At 51.2% G+C, this 13,371-nt stretch overlaps 1 protein-coding gene across 1 annotated transcript; it reads left to right on the forward strand.

The window, feature by feature from the left end:
• Positions 1-309: 309 nt before the first annotated feature.
• Slc6a16 (solute carrier family 6 member 16) lies at positions 310-12,055 on the forward strand. The gene is made up of 11 exons (XM_051174193.1): positions 310-895; positions 1,258-1,415; positions 1,537-1,663; positions 1,821-1,996; positions 2,167-2,277; positions 2,433-2,674; positions 7,780-7,963; positions 8,226-8,427; positions 8,519-8,678; positions 11,155-11,317; positions 11,554-12,055. The coding sequence occupies exons 1-11, from the start codon at positions 463-465 to the stop codon at positions 11,785-11,787; spliced, it is 2,190 nt and encodes a 729-aa protein (XP_051030150.1). The 5' UTR covers positions 310-462; the 3' UTR covers positions 11,788-12,055.
• Positions 12,056-13,371: the final 1,316 nt, after the last annotated feature.

Here is a 13,371-nt window from a genome sequence, read left to right on the forward strand (position 1 = left end):
GAGCGTGTGTGAGCGTGTGTGTGTGAGCGTGTGTGAGCGTGTGTGAGCGTGTGTGAGCGTGTGTGTGTGTGAGCGTGTGTGAGCGTGTGTGAGCGTGTGTGAGCGTGTGTGAGCGTGTGTGAGCGTGTGTGAGCGTGTGTGTGGTACGTGTTGGTATAGTATGGGTATGGGGTATAGTACGTGTATGTATTTGTGATGCATGTGAGGGTGAAGGTGCCTGTGTTTAGTGTATGTGCTGTGTGTGTTACATATGGTGCCTGTGTGTGCTATATATATATGTGAGTGTGGTACATGTGTATGTGTTCATGTATGCATGGCATGTATGTGGTGTTTGTGGTGTATGTGTTATGAATGTCAGTAAGTGGAGGGTGTAGAAATGAAATTCTCCTTTGAGATAGTTTGAAACTCAGTGAATAATTAATTAAGCCTAAGAATAATTTCCTAATCAGATTTCACTTAAATATGTGGTATTTGATTTTAAGGGCCATGGAGGAAGGTGAAAGTACACTGTCCCTTGCCCAGGAGGGATCGTCTCTAGGGAATACACCTCCAGAATCTCTCATGACAAAGGCTTCAGAGTCATTGCCCAGAAAAGCCTCATCTGCAGAATCCCAACTTCCTGAGCTGGAGCCAAACTTTGGGGAGTGGGAAGGTGGGGTCTTAATGACCTGGTCTGCGTCTGCCTGGGTGACACGGGCCCAAGTTTCAGAAGCTCAGATGACAAAGGAGGAAAGACTCTTAGAGATGAGAAATATGAACGAGAAAGACAACAAGGTCTTCGCCCCCCGCCCAGTCTGGTCCAGCAAGTTTCAGTACATCCTGGCCCTGATGAGCTACATGCTGATGCCATCTCGTATTTGGCGCTTTGTCTCATTGTGGCTTCACAAGGGAGGCTGTAAGTCTGGGAGCCAGCATATGTGGATCCAGAGGGGCAGCAGGAGGGAGGATGATGCTGGCTCCCAAAGCCGACACCTCTGAGAAGTGCAGATTCTAGAGCATCCTAGAAACCAGGTTTCTCAGCTCCGCAGGGGTTTGAGCATAGCCCAGCGGGGTGCCAAGGCAGGGCGTGTGGGGGTGGGACAGGCACCTGAGACTCCTAGGCATAAAGGGCTTGACCAGTGATGGATGTGGAGCCAGCTAGACTTGAAGCCTGCGGTCTGAGGGAGGTTGCTGCGGGTGAGCAGTCCTCCTGGACACAGAAGGACATACAGACGCTGGGACCCGAGGCTCTCAGAGCCCTCTGCCTTCTCTCCACAGGCAGCTTCCTTATAGTGTACATCTTAATGTTCTTCTTCATTGGGGTCCCTCTCCTCTTCCTGGAGATGGCAGTTGGCCACAGGGCACAGCGTGGCAGCATGGACCTATGGAAGATCCTGAGCCCCTGGTTTGGTGGTGTGGGGTACAGCGTTTTCATGGTGAGGAGCCCCAAGTTTCCCAAGCCTGCCCCTACAGCTGCTCTGGAGTGAACCCCATGGCTGTCCTTCCATCCCTCCGTCCTTGGTCAGACCCCTTCTTCCTCCCTCCCCTGGCTTCTAGGTGTGTTTTGTCACCAACACCTACACGAACTTGTACAATTCCTGGATCCTCTTCTACATGAGCCACATTTTCTACTTCTCTGTCCCGTGGCAGCACTGCCCCTTGCAAAGCAACGCCAGCAGTTTTGGTGAGGAAGAAGTAGAGAAATGGAGAGACTTGGGAAGAGGGGGAAAGAGGAAGGAGGGACATAAAGTAGAAGACAGAAGACAGAGCCGGGGGACGTGGGGATGAAGAGGGAGGGTTTGCCATGTCTAGCAGACCTGTGCAAAGCCATGTCCCCCCAGATCCTGAATGTGAACGGGCAACATCCTACGCGTACTTTTGGTACCAGCAGACCCTGAAAGCCTCAGACAGAATTGAGGATGGAGGGCCACCAGCCTCCAACCTGGCCATACACCTCTTTTTGGCCTGGTGTTTCATTTGTGTTTTCATGATCAATGGGATCAAGTCGTTTGAGAAGGTGAGCTGTCCGCGGCCCTTGGCATTCTCAAGCGCTGTGACCTTGTTTCCCCCTCCTGGCCAGTTACCCCTGCACGCACTTTACCCGGCTGGAAACTCTTCCAAGTCCTAATTGGCCCGCTGAGCTCTACCAAGGGCGAGGCTCTGTTGACAAGCATGCTCTTCGCGCAGGTGCTGTATGTCTTGGTGCCACTTCCCTATTTCATGATCTCCTGCTTCCTCTTCCGGACTCTGTCAATGGAGGGCACCGAATATGGGCTTAAACACCTGCTAATTCTCAAGGTGAGGAACTTCCTTGGCATTCTCAGCTCTTGGGACAACACAGCTGCCGGCCATTATCTCCTGGACTGCCTCCCTTTGAGTAGACAATGTCTCTGCTCTTGGTTGTGCTTTGGCAAATCCTGATGTCCCCATTGTACCCATCTTGTCCTTTTTAGGTGGCAAGCATCTACGACCTAACTATGTGGCTCCAAGCAGGGGTCCAAGTGGTGCTAGACATGGGCGTAGGGCTTGGCCCCATTGTGTACCTGTCCTCTTACATTCCCGGCTCCAACAACTGCTTGAAGGACACCTTCCTTATGGCTGTGATCAAGTTGCTGACCTTGCTATTCACCTCGCCTTTGATCTTCTCCATCCTGGGCTTGTGGGCCACCATAACCACACACCGCTGCTGTAAGAAGTAAGGCCAGTTCCCTGGTGAGGTCTAGCCTGGGCAGCTTCACAACCCATTCACACACTTCAACTTCAGGGAGGCTAAAAGGTCTGCTCCCTCTTAGTGAGAACAGAGGCCAGAGTCCTACACTTTTAACATTAGAGTGCTCCAGAGGTTGCCAACCTCCACCTCAGAGCAGATGTGATAACAGATGTTAAGAATGGCAGGCAAGCCAAGGCCACCCACACAGAGAGCGGCATCTGAGACCACACTTCACAGAGCATCCCAGGGAGTCTGCTTCCTGCACAGTCCCTTAGCTCTGGATCCCCAAATTTAGTATTTTCTGTCTCTCTAGCAAACCTAAACTCCAAAGGGTTAGAGACCATAGGATTCTCTCCCGGCTAGGACTACCCATCTCATTTTGGTCTGACTGACACATTCTATAACCCTATGAGTTCATGGGGTCATTGTGATATATGTGTACATTGCATATGGATAAGAATCAGAGCATCGATCACACTTGCACCTCAGACATTACCACGTCTTTGTAGTGTAAACAAAGTCCCCTCAGGGTGTTTTCTTTTTCGAGACTGGGTCTCACTGTACAGCCCCGTCTGACTTTGAACTCCCAATGTAGCCTAGGCTGGCTTTGAACTCTTGATTCTTTCTCTAACTTCTCAAAGCTTGGCTTACAGCTGTGTGTCGCCAGTCACAGCCTTTGTAGTTATTTCTATTCTTTCAAAAGTTTACGTATTTGTTTATTCGTATGCGTATGAGTGTTTTGCCCACGTCGATGGATGTACAGCATGTGTAGACCTACCTGCTGCCCAAGGAGGTGAGGGAGAGGCGAGGTGAGTTAGCAGTAGTTGGAGGAACAGCGGGCGCTGCCATCAGCTGATGCATCTCTCCGGCCCTGCCATGTAAGGGAGCAGGGGAGCATCGCAGAAGCCTGGGCTGCATCCTCAGTGCCTGTCGCGATTCTGCTGCTTTTCTGCGGTCGCCAAGGGAGAGGTGGCCACTAAGCCAGCTAGTCCTAAACGCCTGATAACTGACAGTCTGAGCCTGAGAGCCAGAGAGGCCTTCCAGAGGAGGTGAACCTGAGTCGGCATTCTCCATAGTGATCCCAGGCTCCACAGAGGACTGTCATTTCCCTCTGGGAGCTGCTGTTGCACGACTTTTCCTGAGTACATACACAGATGTTTGTTCAGCCTAGGCAGGCAACTGAGAACAGGCCAAGTCTAGCGGGTAAAGCGATGCCTTACTGGGTCACTCATGGGAGCTGGAGTGAGGGTTCCTACGGGAAAATCTTACAAGCCTCACCGTGACTGGGAAACCACAGACGGGTGACACCTTGCGTGCCCGGAGCTCCCTGAACCTCCTGCTGACAGCAATCGTGACTGTATGAGTAACCTTGAGGAGGGACCTCACCTGCCTTCTGCCTTTCTGAGCTTCTAGAGCCTCCTGAATTTGGCTAGCTTCCTAAGGCCTATGACCCTGCCTTGGTTCAAGAGGGGCCTGTTTCCATTCCCGTTCATAGAAATTAACCACATGACACTTGGTACAAACATGCACTCTTGTACAAATTCAGAGTTCTGCATGGCAGGTGCAGTTCTTCTAGAAAGCCATAGAGATACTCTGCGGCCGCAGAGTGCAATGTACTCTGGCACCTAAATATTCCCACCGTGCCTTCCTGTAGACAGACGTCACCCCAGGACAGTACAGGCCACCCCGTACTGTTTAGGGAACAGAAGTTTTATTTTTGCTGTAGGTCAGCATCTCTTTGTAGCCCAGGTTGGCTTGGAGCTGTCTTTCTGTGTGAGCTCGATGTCTGCTAGGCTTACAGGTGTGTGCCACCATACCCAGCTCTGTTTAGTATAGGATGCAATAACCGGGGATCCGATCACAGAGACACATCGGCGATATTGTAAACTTTGGAGTCCAAGGATGGAGAGCTTATACGTGCACGGGGCACACTAAGCCTTAGAAGTCGTTGCTGGGCAGGGTCTGCCCAGTGTCCGATCGCCATAGTGGTTTAGTCAGAGTTGCGCTCCCAGCAGGGAGGTGTGAGGAGCCCATCTCTGTCTGCACAGCACTTTGTTAGACTTGGCTGGACCTCTCCGTTTCGTGAGTTTGATAGGTATATACAAATATATTTGTGTTATTTGTTTAGCTCTTTGGTTATTATTGTAGTATGTACTTGGTGTGGGGGATGGGATGTCACAGCCCACATGTGGAGGGCAGAAGACATCTGTGTGATGTCAGTCTTCCCCTTTACAGGGCTCCAGGGACTGTTGCCAGGCTGGAGTGGCAAGTCCTTTACCCACTGAGACATCTTAATGGCCTTTCTGTTTTATTTTGGTTGGGCTTTTTGTTTCTTTGTTTGTTTTTGAGACAGGGTTTCTCTGTATAGCCTTGGATGAACATTCTGGGACTCACTCTGTGGACCAGGCTGGCCTCAAACTCAGAGATCGGTCATCCTCTGCCTCCCAGGTGCTGGGATTCAGTGCGTGCACCACCACTGCCTAGCCCTTGTGTGTGCTTTTAAAAAGGACCTTTCTTAGGAGCTATTACACACATAGAGAGACATAACCAGAAGTTCAGTCTGCGGGGTCCACAGCACCACACTAAGAAGTGCTCCCTAGGTGCTCCCTAAGTGTGTTTGCTGCTTTTTTCCTGTGGTGAGTGTGGATGTACAAGACATGCTCTTGTGCCTGCCGATGGAGGCCAGAGAGTGTCTTCTGTCTTAGTCTATCACTCTAAACCTTATTGCCTTGAGACAGGTGCTCTCACTAAAGTAGAGGCTCTCCATTTTGGCTAGGCTGCTATCCAGAAAGCTCCAGGGATCTAGTTGTCTCTGTCTCCTAGTGCTGTGGTTACAGGCACAAGTGGCTGTGCGGTATTCATGGGTGCTGGGACTCGAACCTGAGGTTCTCCTGTTTGCAGAGGAAATGCTTTCACTCATAGAGCCTCTCCCAGATCCTCCCTGTGTTGTCCAATTGTGACTTGTGTGTCTGATGCCTTTACAGGCCAGAAGAGGGCAGCAGAGACCCTGGCACCAGCGCCTGTGGTTTATTTATTTATTTACGTATTTATTTGGTTTTTTTTTTTTTTTTTTTTTTTTTTTTTTTCGAGACAGGGTTTCTCTATGTGGTCCTGGCTGTCCTGGATCTCGCTCTGTGGACCAGGCTGGCCTCAAATTCAGAGACCTGTCATCCTCTGCCTCCCAAGTGCTGGGATTACAGGCATGCACCACCACCACCTGGCTACCTATGGTTTATTTTAAAATCAGCTTCTGATTGTTTTTCTCCTTTGTTTACTAACTTTGTTAATTGTTTATTTCATTGATGATTGCTCCTGTTTTTAATGTTCTTTCCCATGGGGGCCAGAAAGATTACTCAGCAGTTAAGAATGTGCACTGCTTGTGCAGAAGATGAAAGTTGGGTTCCCAGAGCCCCCGTGTCTGGCAGCTCACAACTGCCTGTAACTCTAGCTCCAGGGGACCTGACACCCCGGCATCCTGTGGACACCTGAGCTCACATGCTCACAGCCCTGACACATAATTTAAAAGATAATAACACTAAGTCTTTTTCTCTTTTTTTGAGACAGTGTCTCTCTTTGTGGTCCTGACTGGCCTGGGACTTGTTATGTAGACCTGGCTTGCCTTGAACTTACTGAGAATCTCCTGCCTCTGCCTCTGGACACCCAGCCTAACAGTGGTTGGAGTCAGGGCCTTGTCTGCACTAGGTGATGCTCTACACTGAGATGCACCCCAGCCCTTTTTACTTTGTGCCTATCTTTATTTTTAGTTTTTAAGATGCTTTTATTTTATTTTATGTGCATGAGTGCTTTGCCTGCATGTGTAACTGCGCATGCCTGATGCCCACAGAGGCCAGAAGAGGGTGGCAGAGTCTGTGGAGCTGGAATTCAGGTAGTTTGAGAGTCAAAATGTGGGTCCTCTGCTCTTAACCGCTGAGCCGCCTCTCCAGCCCCCCCCCTTAATCATTTATGTATGTATGTATTTATTTATTTTTCTGAGACAAGGTCTCATTATGTAGCCCTGCCTGCCCTGGAATTTACTATGTAAACTAGGCTGGCTTTGAAGCTGTGACCCTCCTGACTCAGGCTCTCTAAGACCCTGATAGGCCAGCAGTGCTGGGCCTGGCTTAGTCATGGAGATCCTAACACGAGGGGTGAGGTGAACTCTTCTGGAAAGGAGCTTTGGAAAGATTCTTTTGGAGCTCAAGTCTTGGTCATGTGGATAATCAGAGTTGAAAACTGTTAAAGCTAAGGCTACCTTACGGATACAGCCTATCGGAAGCGTGACATTTCCCCTTGTTTTGTTCATTTGTTCAGCACCTTTCTGCTCTGTGACCCTGAAGGTGCGGCCTTCTAATGTCATAGTGAGTCCTAGGGCAGCCAGGAAAGCAGACCCTGTCTCAAAAAATCAAAACACAGAGAGCGAATGGGTGGGGTCGGCCTCTGTACCACTGTCTACGTGTTTTAGTTCACACTCATTCGGCAGAAGAGGGCGCCAGATGCCCAGGGGCTGGAAGCTGCAGGCGGTTGTGAGCCTCTGGTGAGGGTGCTAGGAATCAAACGCGGGTCCTCTGGAGAGCAACAAGTATTCTTACGAGCTACTTCTCAACCCCTTTAACAGTTTTATTCTTATAAGATTAAAACCATTTCTCGGCTTACATTATTCACAATGAAATAGTAGTCTAAACATGTTAGCTGCCTTGTTAGCGGAATAGCATCCCATCTTAATTCCTAGGACACCATCAGCCTACACCCGCGCTCTCAGGGCTCTGGGCAGAGTCAAACCCATGCTTTCATACAGCACAACTTGAGACTGCCACACGCCTCAGTCTCAGGGGGCCACCATGCTCTCCGAAATGGAGAGCTTAGATATGTTTTTCCTTACTGGTCTCAGAAAAGATCATGAACACCAGGACCACAAAATCCCTAGCAAGTCTGTAGAAAATCCCTGCCCAGGGCTCCTTAGGGGGTGCACATTCTTCACATTCCTGAAAATGGACATCCTCCAGGTTTCCCTGCAGGCTCAAGATGCTGTAAGATGAGCAAGGAAAGGGCAGTGCCAAAGGGCCTGATGGTCTTCATTCACCCCTCCTCAGGAACAGGGAGAAGCTTATAATGCTGATCGCCCAGGGGGTCCTACCGCCTGAGGTGCAGCCCCCTGACCTGCATAAAAACCCGACGTCTACCTACAATTCCTGGCTCAACAGCCTCCTTCCACCCTTGAGGAGAGCGGTCCTCAGCAAGGTGCCTGAATGCAACATCCAAGAGCAGTTTCTGAAGGTCAGTGGGGATGGCCCGGGGCAAAGGAGATGCTGGAAAGCCTGCCCCACACCACAGAGAGTCTGCTTTCACTAGTCCGGGAAAGAAGTGTGACACATAACCCTAGTGATGTAGGAAATGCCGCTTACGAAGCATCTTCCACGGACTGGGACTGCAGGGGCAGGGTCCTGTCCGGTGTGCCCAGAGGTCTGCTCAGCTCTTCAGCTCAGAGCTTCAGGGAGCTTGCAGAGAAGGCAGAGAGAGCATTTTTCTGTCCTTGCAGATTAAGGAAAGCCCTCGATTTGTGTTTCTGGTCTTTACTGAATTCATCTCGATTGTTCCTGCATCTGCCTTCTGGACTGTCCTATTTTTCCTGTTGCTGCTGAGTCTGGGGTTGTGTACCGTGGTGGCGTTCATGCTGGGCATCATCACCCCACTCCAGGACACCTTCTCCTTCTTCAGGAGACAGCCAAGGGTTCTTACAGGTACTTCCACCGTGACCCTGCTCTCCCACAGCCTTCACAGCAGCCTTAGTCCCGTCATGGACCAGACCTCTGACCCTAATGCTTCCTTCAGTGGGTGCTTCCGTGGTGATGTTCCTGTGCAGCCTCTTCTTCATCCAAGCGTCAGGCATCTACCACTATTGGCTGCTGACTGAGTACTGGATCGCATTGCCCATCCTCAGCATCGTCATTTGTGAAAACCTTGCTGTAGCCTGGGCCTACAGGGCCAAGAGGTGAAGGCCCACGCCAGGCCCCCAGAGCATGGATGTTGTGGGAGGGTTGACAGATTTCCTGTTGTTTCTAATATCAAACTAGAGTGACACAAGAACCCTTACCTTCAAGGCCTCTGAGAAATGTTTGTTTATCATACTTTTGTATGTTTTATGTGCTTGCTTCAGGCCTTATGGCTTGTTAGTGACCAGGGACACGGCATAAACCAAAGTTAGTACCCTGTGTTCCAGAGCTTACATTCTAGTGGTATAGCCAGACGGCGGCAGCACCGACAGACACGAAGACCACAAATGACACGTGAGGCTGGTAAAGACCTTGCTGTGCAAGCACGCACGTCTGAGTTCTCTTCCTAGAACCCACAGCAATGGCCATGGTGGCACACATTCCAGTCCTGGGAGGTGAAGTGACAGGACCCTAGGACCTTGGCAGCCCGACAGTAGAGCTTCAAGTTCAGTGAGAGACCTTGCCTCAGAAAAATAAGGTGCGGGGTGGCAGAGGGAGCTGCCTGACATCATGTTCTGGCTCCTGTGTTCATGTACGTGCACACACAGAGCGGAAGCCAAGAAGAAACCAAAGGCCCCATTGCTTTAGAGTAGGTGTGTGTGGTTCCGACAGGGCAGTAAGGAAGGTCTTTCTGGAAGGGTGATGTGTCAGAAGACTCCTCATGATCTATGTGTATGTGGTGTGTATGTACGTGTGTGTGTGTGTGTGTGTGTGTGTAAGTGTCCATGCATGTGTGTATGCCAGAGGAAACGAAGGAACAAGGAACACAGTAGGGGAATTGGAATAGGGTTAGGGGATTTGGGGCCAGAAGATGGGACCTCGTAAGTACCACACAACACTGAATGGCTTTGAGTAGGGAGCACCATTGTCTGATAAAAAAAGCAAATTAGAGACAAGCTCTCACTATATTTTGCTGACTGTCTTAGAATTTGCTGGCCATCTACCTCAGCCTCCAAGGGCTAGGACTAAAGGCGTGTACCACCAAAGGTATTTATTTTATGAAGGCACCTCTGGTGGCCTTGTGGAGGGAAAGCAAGGAGAGCCAAGGAGGAGAATTGGGAGCTGTTTAAGATTCCAAGCCAGAGCCAGTAGTGACTTGTGCTAGGGCGATAGAGTTGTGCTCTGAAAAGCCAGGTGTGGCTGCACTCGGGAGGCAGAGGCAGGCGAGTCTGCAGGAATCCAAGGCCAGTCTGATGTACAGAGAGAGAGACCTTATCTCCAAAAAGAAGTAACTAATAGGGCACACAGGTGGCTCTGATCGAAGGCAGAAGGTGCCAGAAGTGGCTTTTGCAAATGGTCCTTGGAGCCTGTGCCCTCCCTCACTAACTCTTCTACTATCTCATTTTAAATTATTTGATGTGTATTAATGTTTTACCTTACGTAAGTATGTGTGGCACATGTGTGCCTGGTACTCATGGAGGCCAGAGGAGAGGCATCAGACCCTCTGCAACAGGAGTTACAGACAGATGCCTGTGACCTGCCTCGTGGGTGCTTGGAACCAAACCTGGATCCTCAGAAAAAGCAGCAAGTGCTCCTAACTGAACCATCTCTCCAGCCCCGTGTGTTTTTTTTTTTACTTTTATCGTGTGTGGGCCAGTGTGTGTGTGTGTGGGCATGGGTGTGACATTTGTGGAGGTTTAGTTTTTGACGTCTACCATGTGGGTCCCAGGGATTGAACTCAGGCCTGGCAGCAGGTGCCTTTACGTCCTGAGCCATCTTGCTGGCTGAGACTCAAGTGTGGGTGGGTAGGTTTTTCTGTGCCTGTACATGTGAGCACGTGTGTCACGTGTTTTTCTCACTCCATCTCCACTTACTTTTTGAGACAGGCTTTCTTCTTGAACCTGGAGCTCACTGATTTGGCTAAACTGCCTGGCTAGCAAGCCTCTAAGGTCCTCTTGTCCCCACAGTGGCGTGTGGCTGGAACCCCAGCCACACGCCACTGTGCCTGGCTTTTATGTGTACCTTGGTGCCATCTTCCCCATGGCAGGGCACCGGGCACGAATTCATCATACGGAGCTCGTCTGTAGGAGGAGAGTATGCGCACACAGCTCCGTGTGTGCCCCAAGTCCACAGTGGAAGTAAGGGGAGGAAGTAAGGGGAGAGCTGTGGGTGAGGATGGAAATTCAGAGGCAGGAAAGATGCTCGGAAGCAGGGCTGGCACCCTAGGTCAAGGGCCTCGCTGGTGTGTGCACAAATTGAGAGCATGTGGCTTGAAGAAAGCAGGGCTGAGCTCCTGCGGGCTGAGAGGCGTCTGGGTTCTGTGTGCTTGGCTTAGGTGGCTTCCTGTTGGGTACCTAGCACCTAGAAGGGTCTTTGCCACGTCACAGATGTCCTTCCAGGATGAATGAGATGGGAGGCTTGGGGTACGGGGGGCTAGGAGACAGACTATGTGAGGTGAACTGAGGTAGAGCAGGCCATAAAGAGGGTTGGGAGGTAGGGGAAGGCTAGACTGGCTGCCCGTGTTTGACCCCACAGGTTCCTCAAGGACATGACGGCTCTGCTGAGCCACCCCATCTGCCCCATCTGCTGCTGGCTGTGGTGCTATGTGTCCCCAGTGGCGTTGCTCACCCTGCTAGTGGCAGTGATCGTTCAGCTCATCACAAAGCCCCTCACCTATATTGCCTGGGACTCGAACACTGTGAGTGCACCCTCTCTCAGAACCTGGGGTTCCTTCTGCTCCCTTCAGCCCATGGCTGAGGACCTGGCCCTTGGCTCTGACCACAGAAGACTGACTAGCCTTCACCTCCCCCTCCCCCTCCCCCTCTCTCTCCCTACACTTCTTTTCCGTGTTAGACAGACACACGCACACGCACACGCACCCTCTTCTCCTGGGAACTTTGCTGTGTTAACCCCTTTTCTCCCATCTCCCCATAGTCAAAAGAGATGGTTCGTCATTACCCAATGTGGGCCTTGGCCCTGATAGCCGGGCTGTATGTGTTCATCATCATCCCCATCCCTGCTTACTTTGCGTACCGCCTCAACCTGGGGATGCCCATCAGGCCTCCAGTATGCCCTAAAATGTCATGCAGAAGTGCCCAGACACTGAGTGAGAAAGGGGCCTCAAAGGACACTGTGCAGACCTACAAAACAAAGTCCTTATCAGCCTGATGGCAGAGCGGCTAACTTCCCTCATCGGGCCAGACACCTTGCATCTTTCACAGCAGACTCAAGAGGCAGCTCTCAACAGCAGCTTGAAGCTATTGCCTGCTGGATGCCCAGGGAAGGGAGGAGCCTTGGAGCCTCTGGCTTTGCAGTCCCTTCCTGGCTGGGCTCTTCCATCGCCACTGGCTCAGTGTGGGCATGCTCACTGCACTCCAGGCGCTGCCAGGGGCCCTGCCTCCTGCCTGTGGGTCTCACGCAGGGGTAAGGGGAGTGCAGTGCCAATAAACCAATCACTGTAGCTCCAGACTCTGAGTGTGTGTTTGGTTTTTGTTGTTGTTGTTGTTTGTTTCTGTAAATGTCTCAAGTAGTTGGCCTTTTCCCCAATGATACCATTTCCCCCTAGAGCCACATATGAAGCTGAGTTCCCATTCCTTGCCCTGCAAATTCAGATGCTAGATCAACCCCAAACCTTGTCTAGATCCTGCTCCTCAGCCAAGAGGTCCTGAAAATTGCTTTAACAAAATGAGAAGGATAGCATCATACTTGCTGCTAAGAAGAGTAATCCCACCCCAGGCTACAGAGTCTTAAAATTCATCTGCGTGTCTGTGTGTGCATGTGTGTGTGTGCACATGCACACCGCAGCATGCATGTGGACGTCAGAGGACAACTTGCAGGACTCAGGTCATCAGGTGTAGACTGAGCCATTAGAACCGGCTCTAAAAGTCACCTTTGAAGTTTGATGTGTACTATAGACTACGTGCCTGTGTACATCTGCATGCAACCAGGTTGAGGTCCGGCAGAGTCATGTGGCTGCAAAACAGGGGCCTCCAGCTACCTGAAAATAGACATTGCTGCCCAGCTAGGACAGGCCAGGTGGCTCCAGAACTGAGCAGATAATTACTTTCCAGGTGACCAGAGACTGGAGAGGTTCTGGATAGCTATGGCTGCATTCTCAGAGAGCCCGAGAATGGGTCTTCTCCAAATGTGCAAGAGCAGGGGACTTGGGGGCCCTAGCTTACACGTGCCCTGTGTTTCTGAAGATGGGAGACTTCAAGGGCCTCTGTGGAGGGCTCAAGGGATGGAGTGGTCCCTCCCTGCCAGCTCCAAATGAAGGCAGGGTGTTCTATCTGACTCCTCCCTCTGCCTCAGCCCAGGTCCAGCCCTTGGGGTGCAATCATGGGGGCAGGGTTACAAAGCAGGGCATGAGGGCTTGGAGAGGCCAGTGGGGTGTAGTAAAGACCTTGCTGATCCCTCACACTGAAGCTTTCTCCCCTGGACCCACTTGTTTATGGTCCCTGGGCACGGGGATACGTCCCAGACCGCTGTAGTGGGTGTGTTTGAGCCACAGGAAAGCCAAGTTCTGTCCTAGGTCCCTAGGTAACTCTGGGGTCCTTTTTGTCTCCAGCCAGTTTCCTAGCGCCCATAGGTGTGACTGAGCCTTCCCTTTGCTGCTAGGAACCTCTCACACAGATGCCTTCCGTCCCCTCACAGTGGTGTTAGGTCACAAGAGACCCCTAACGGCCTCTGGCTTCATTGGTTGTCATTCTGGTGTCTCTGAGCACATTTGAAGGCGAGCACGAGGGGTCATCT

Source organism: Phodopus roborovskii, unplaced genomic scaffold (genome assembly GCF_943737965.1).
Source record: "Phodopus roborovskii unplaced genomic scaffold, PHOROB, whole genome shotgun sequence".
Taxonomy (NCBI): Eukaryota; Metazoa; Chordata; class Mammalia; order Rodentia; family Cricetidae; genus Phodopus; species Phodopus roborovskii.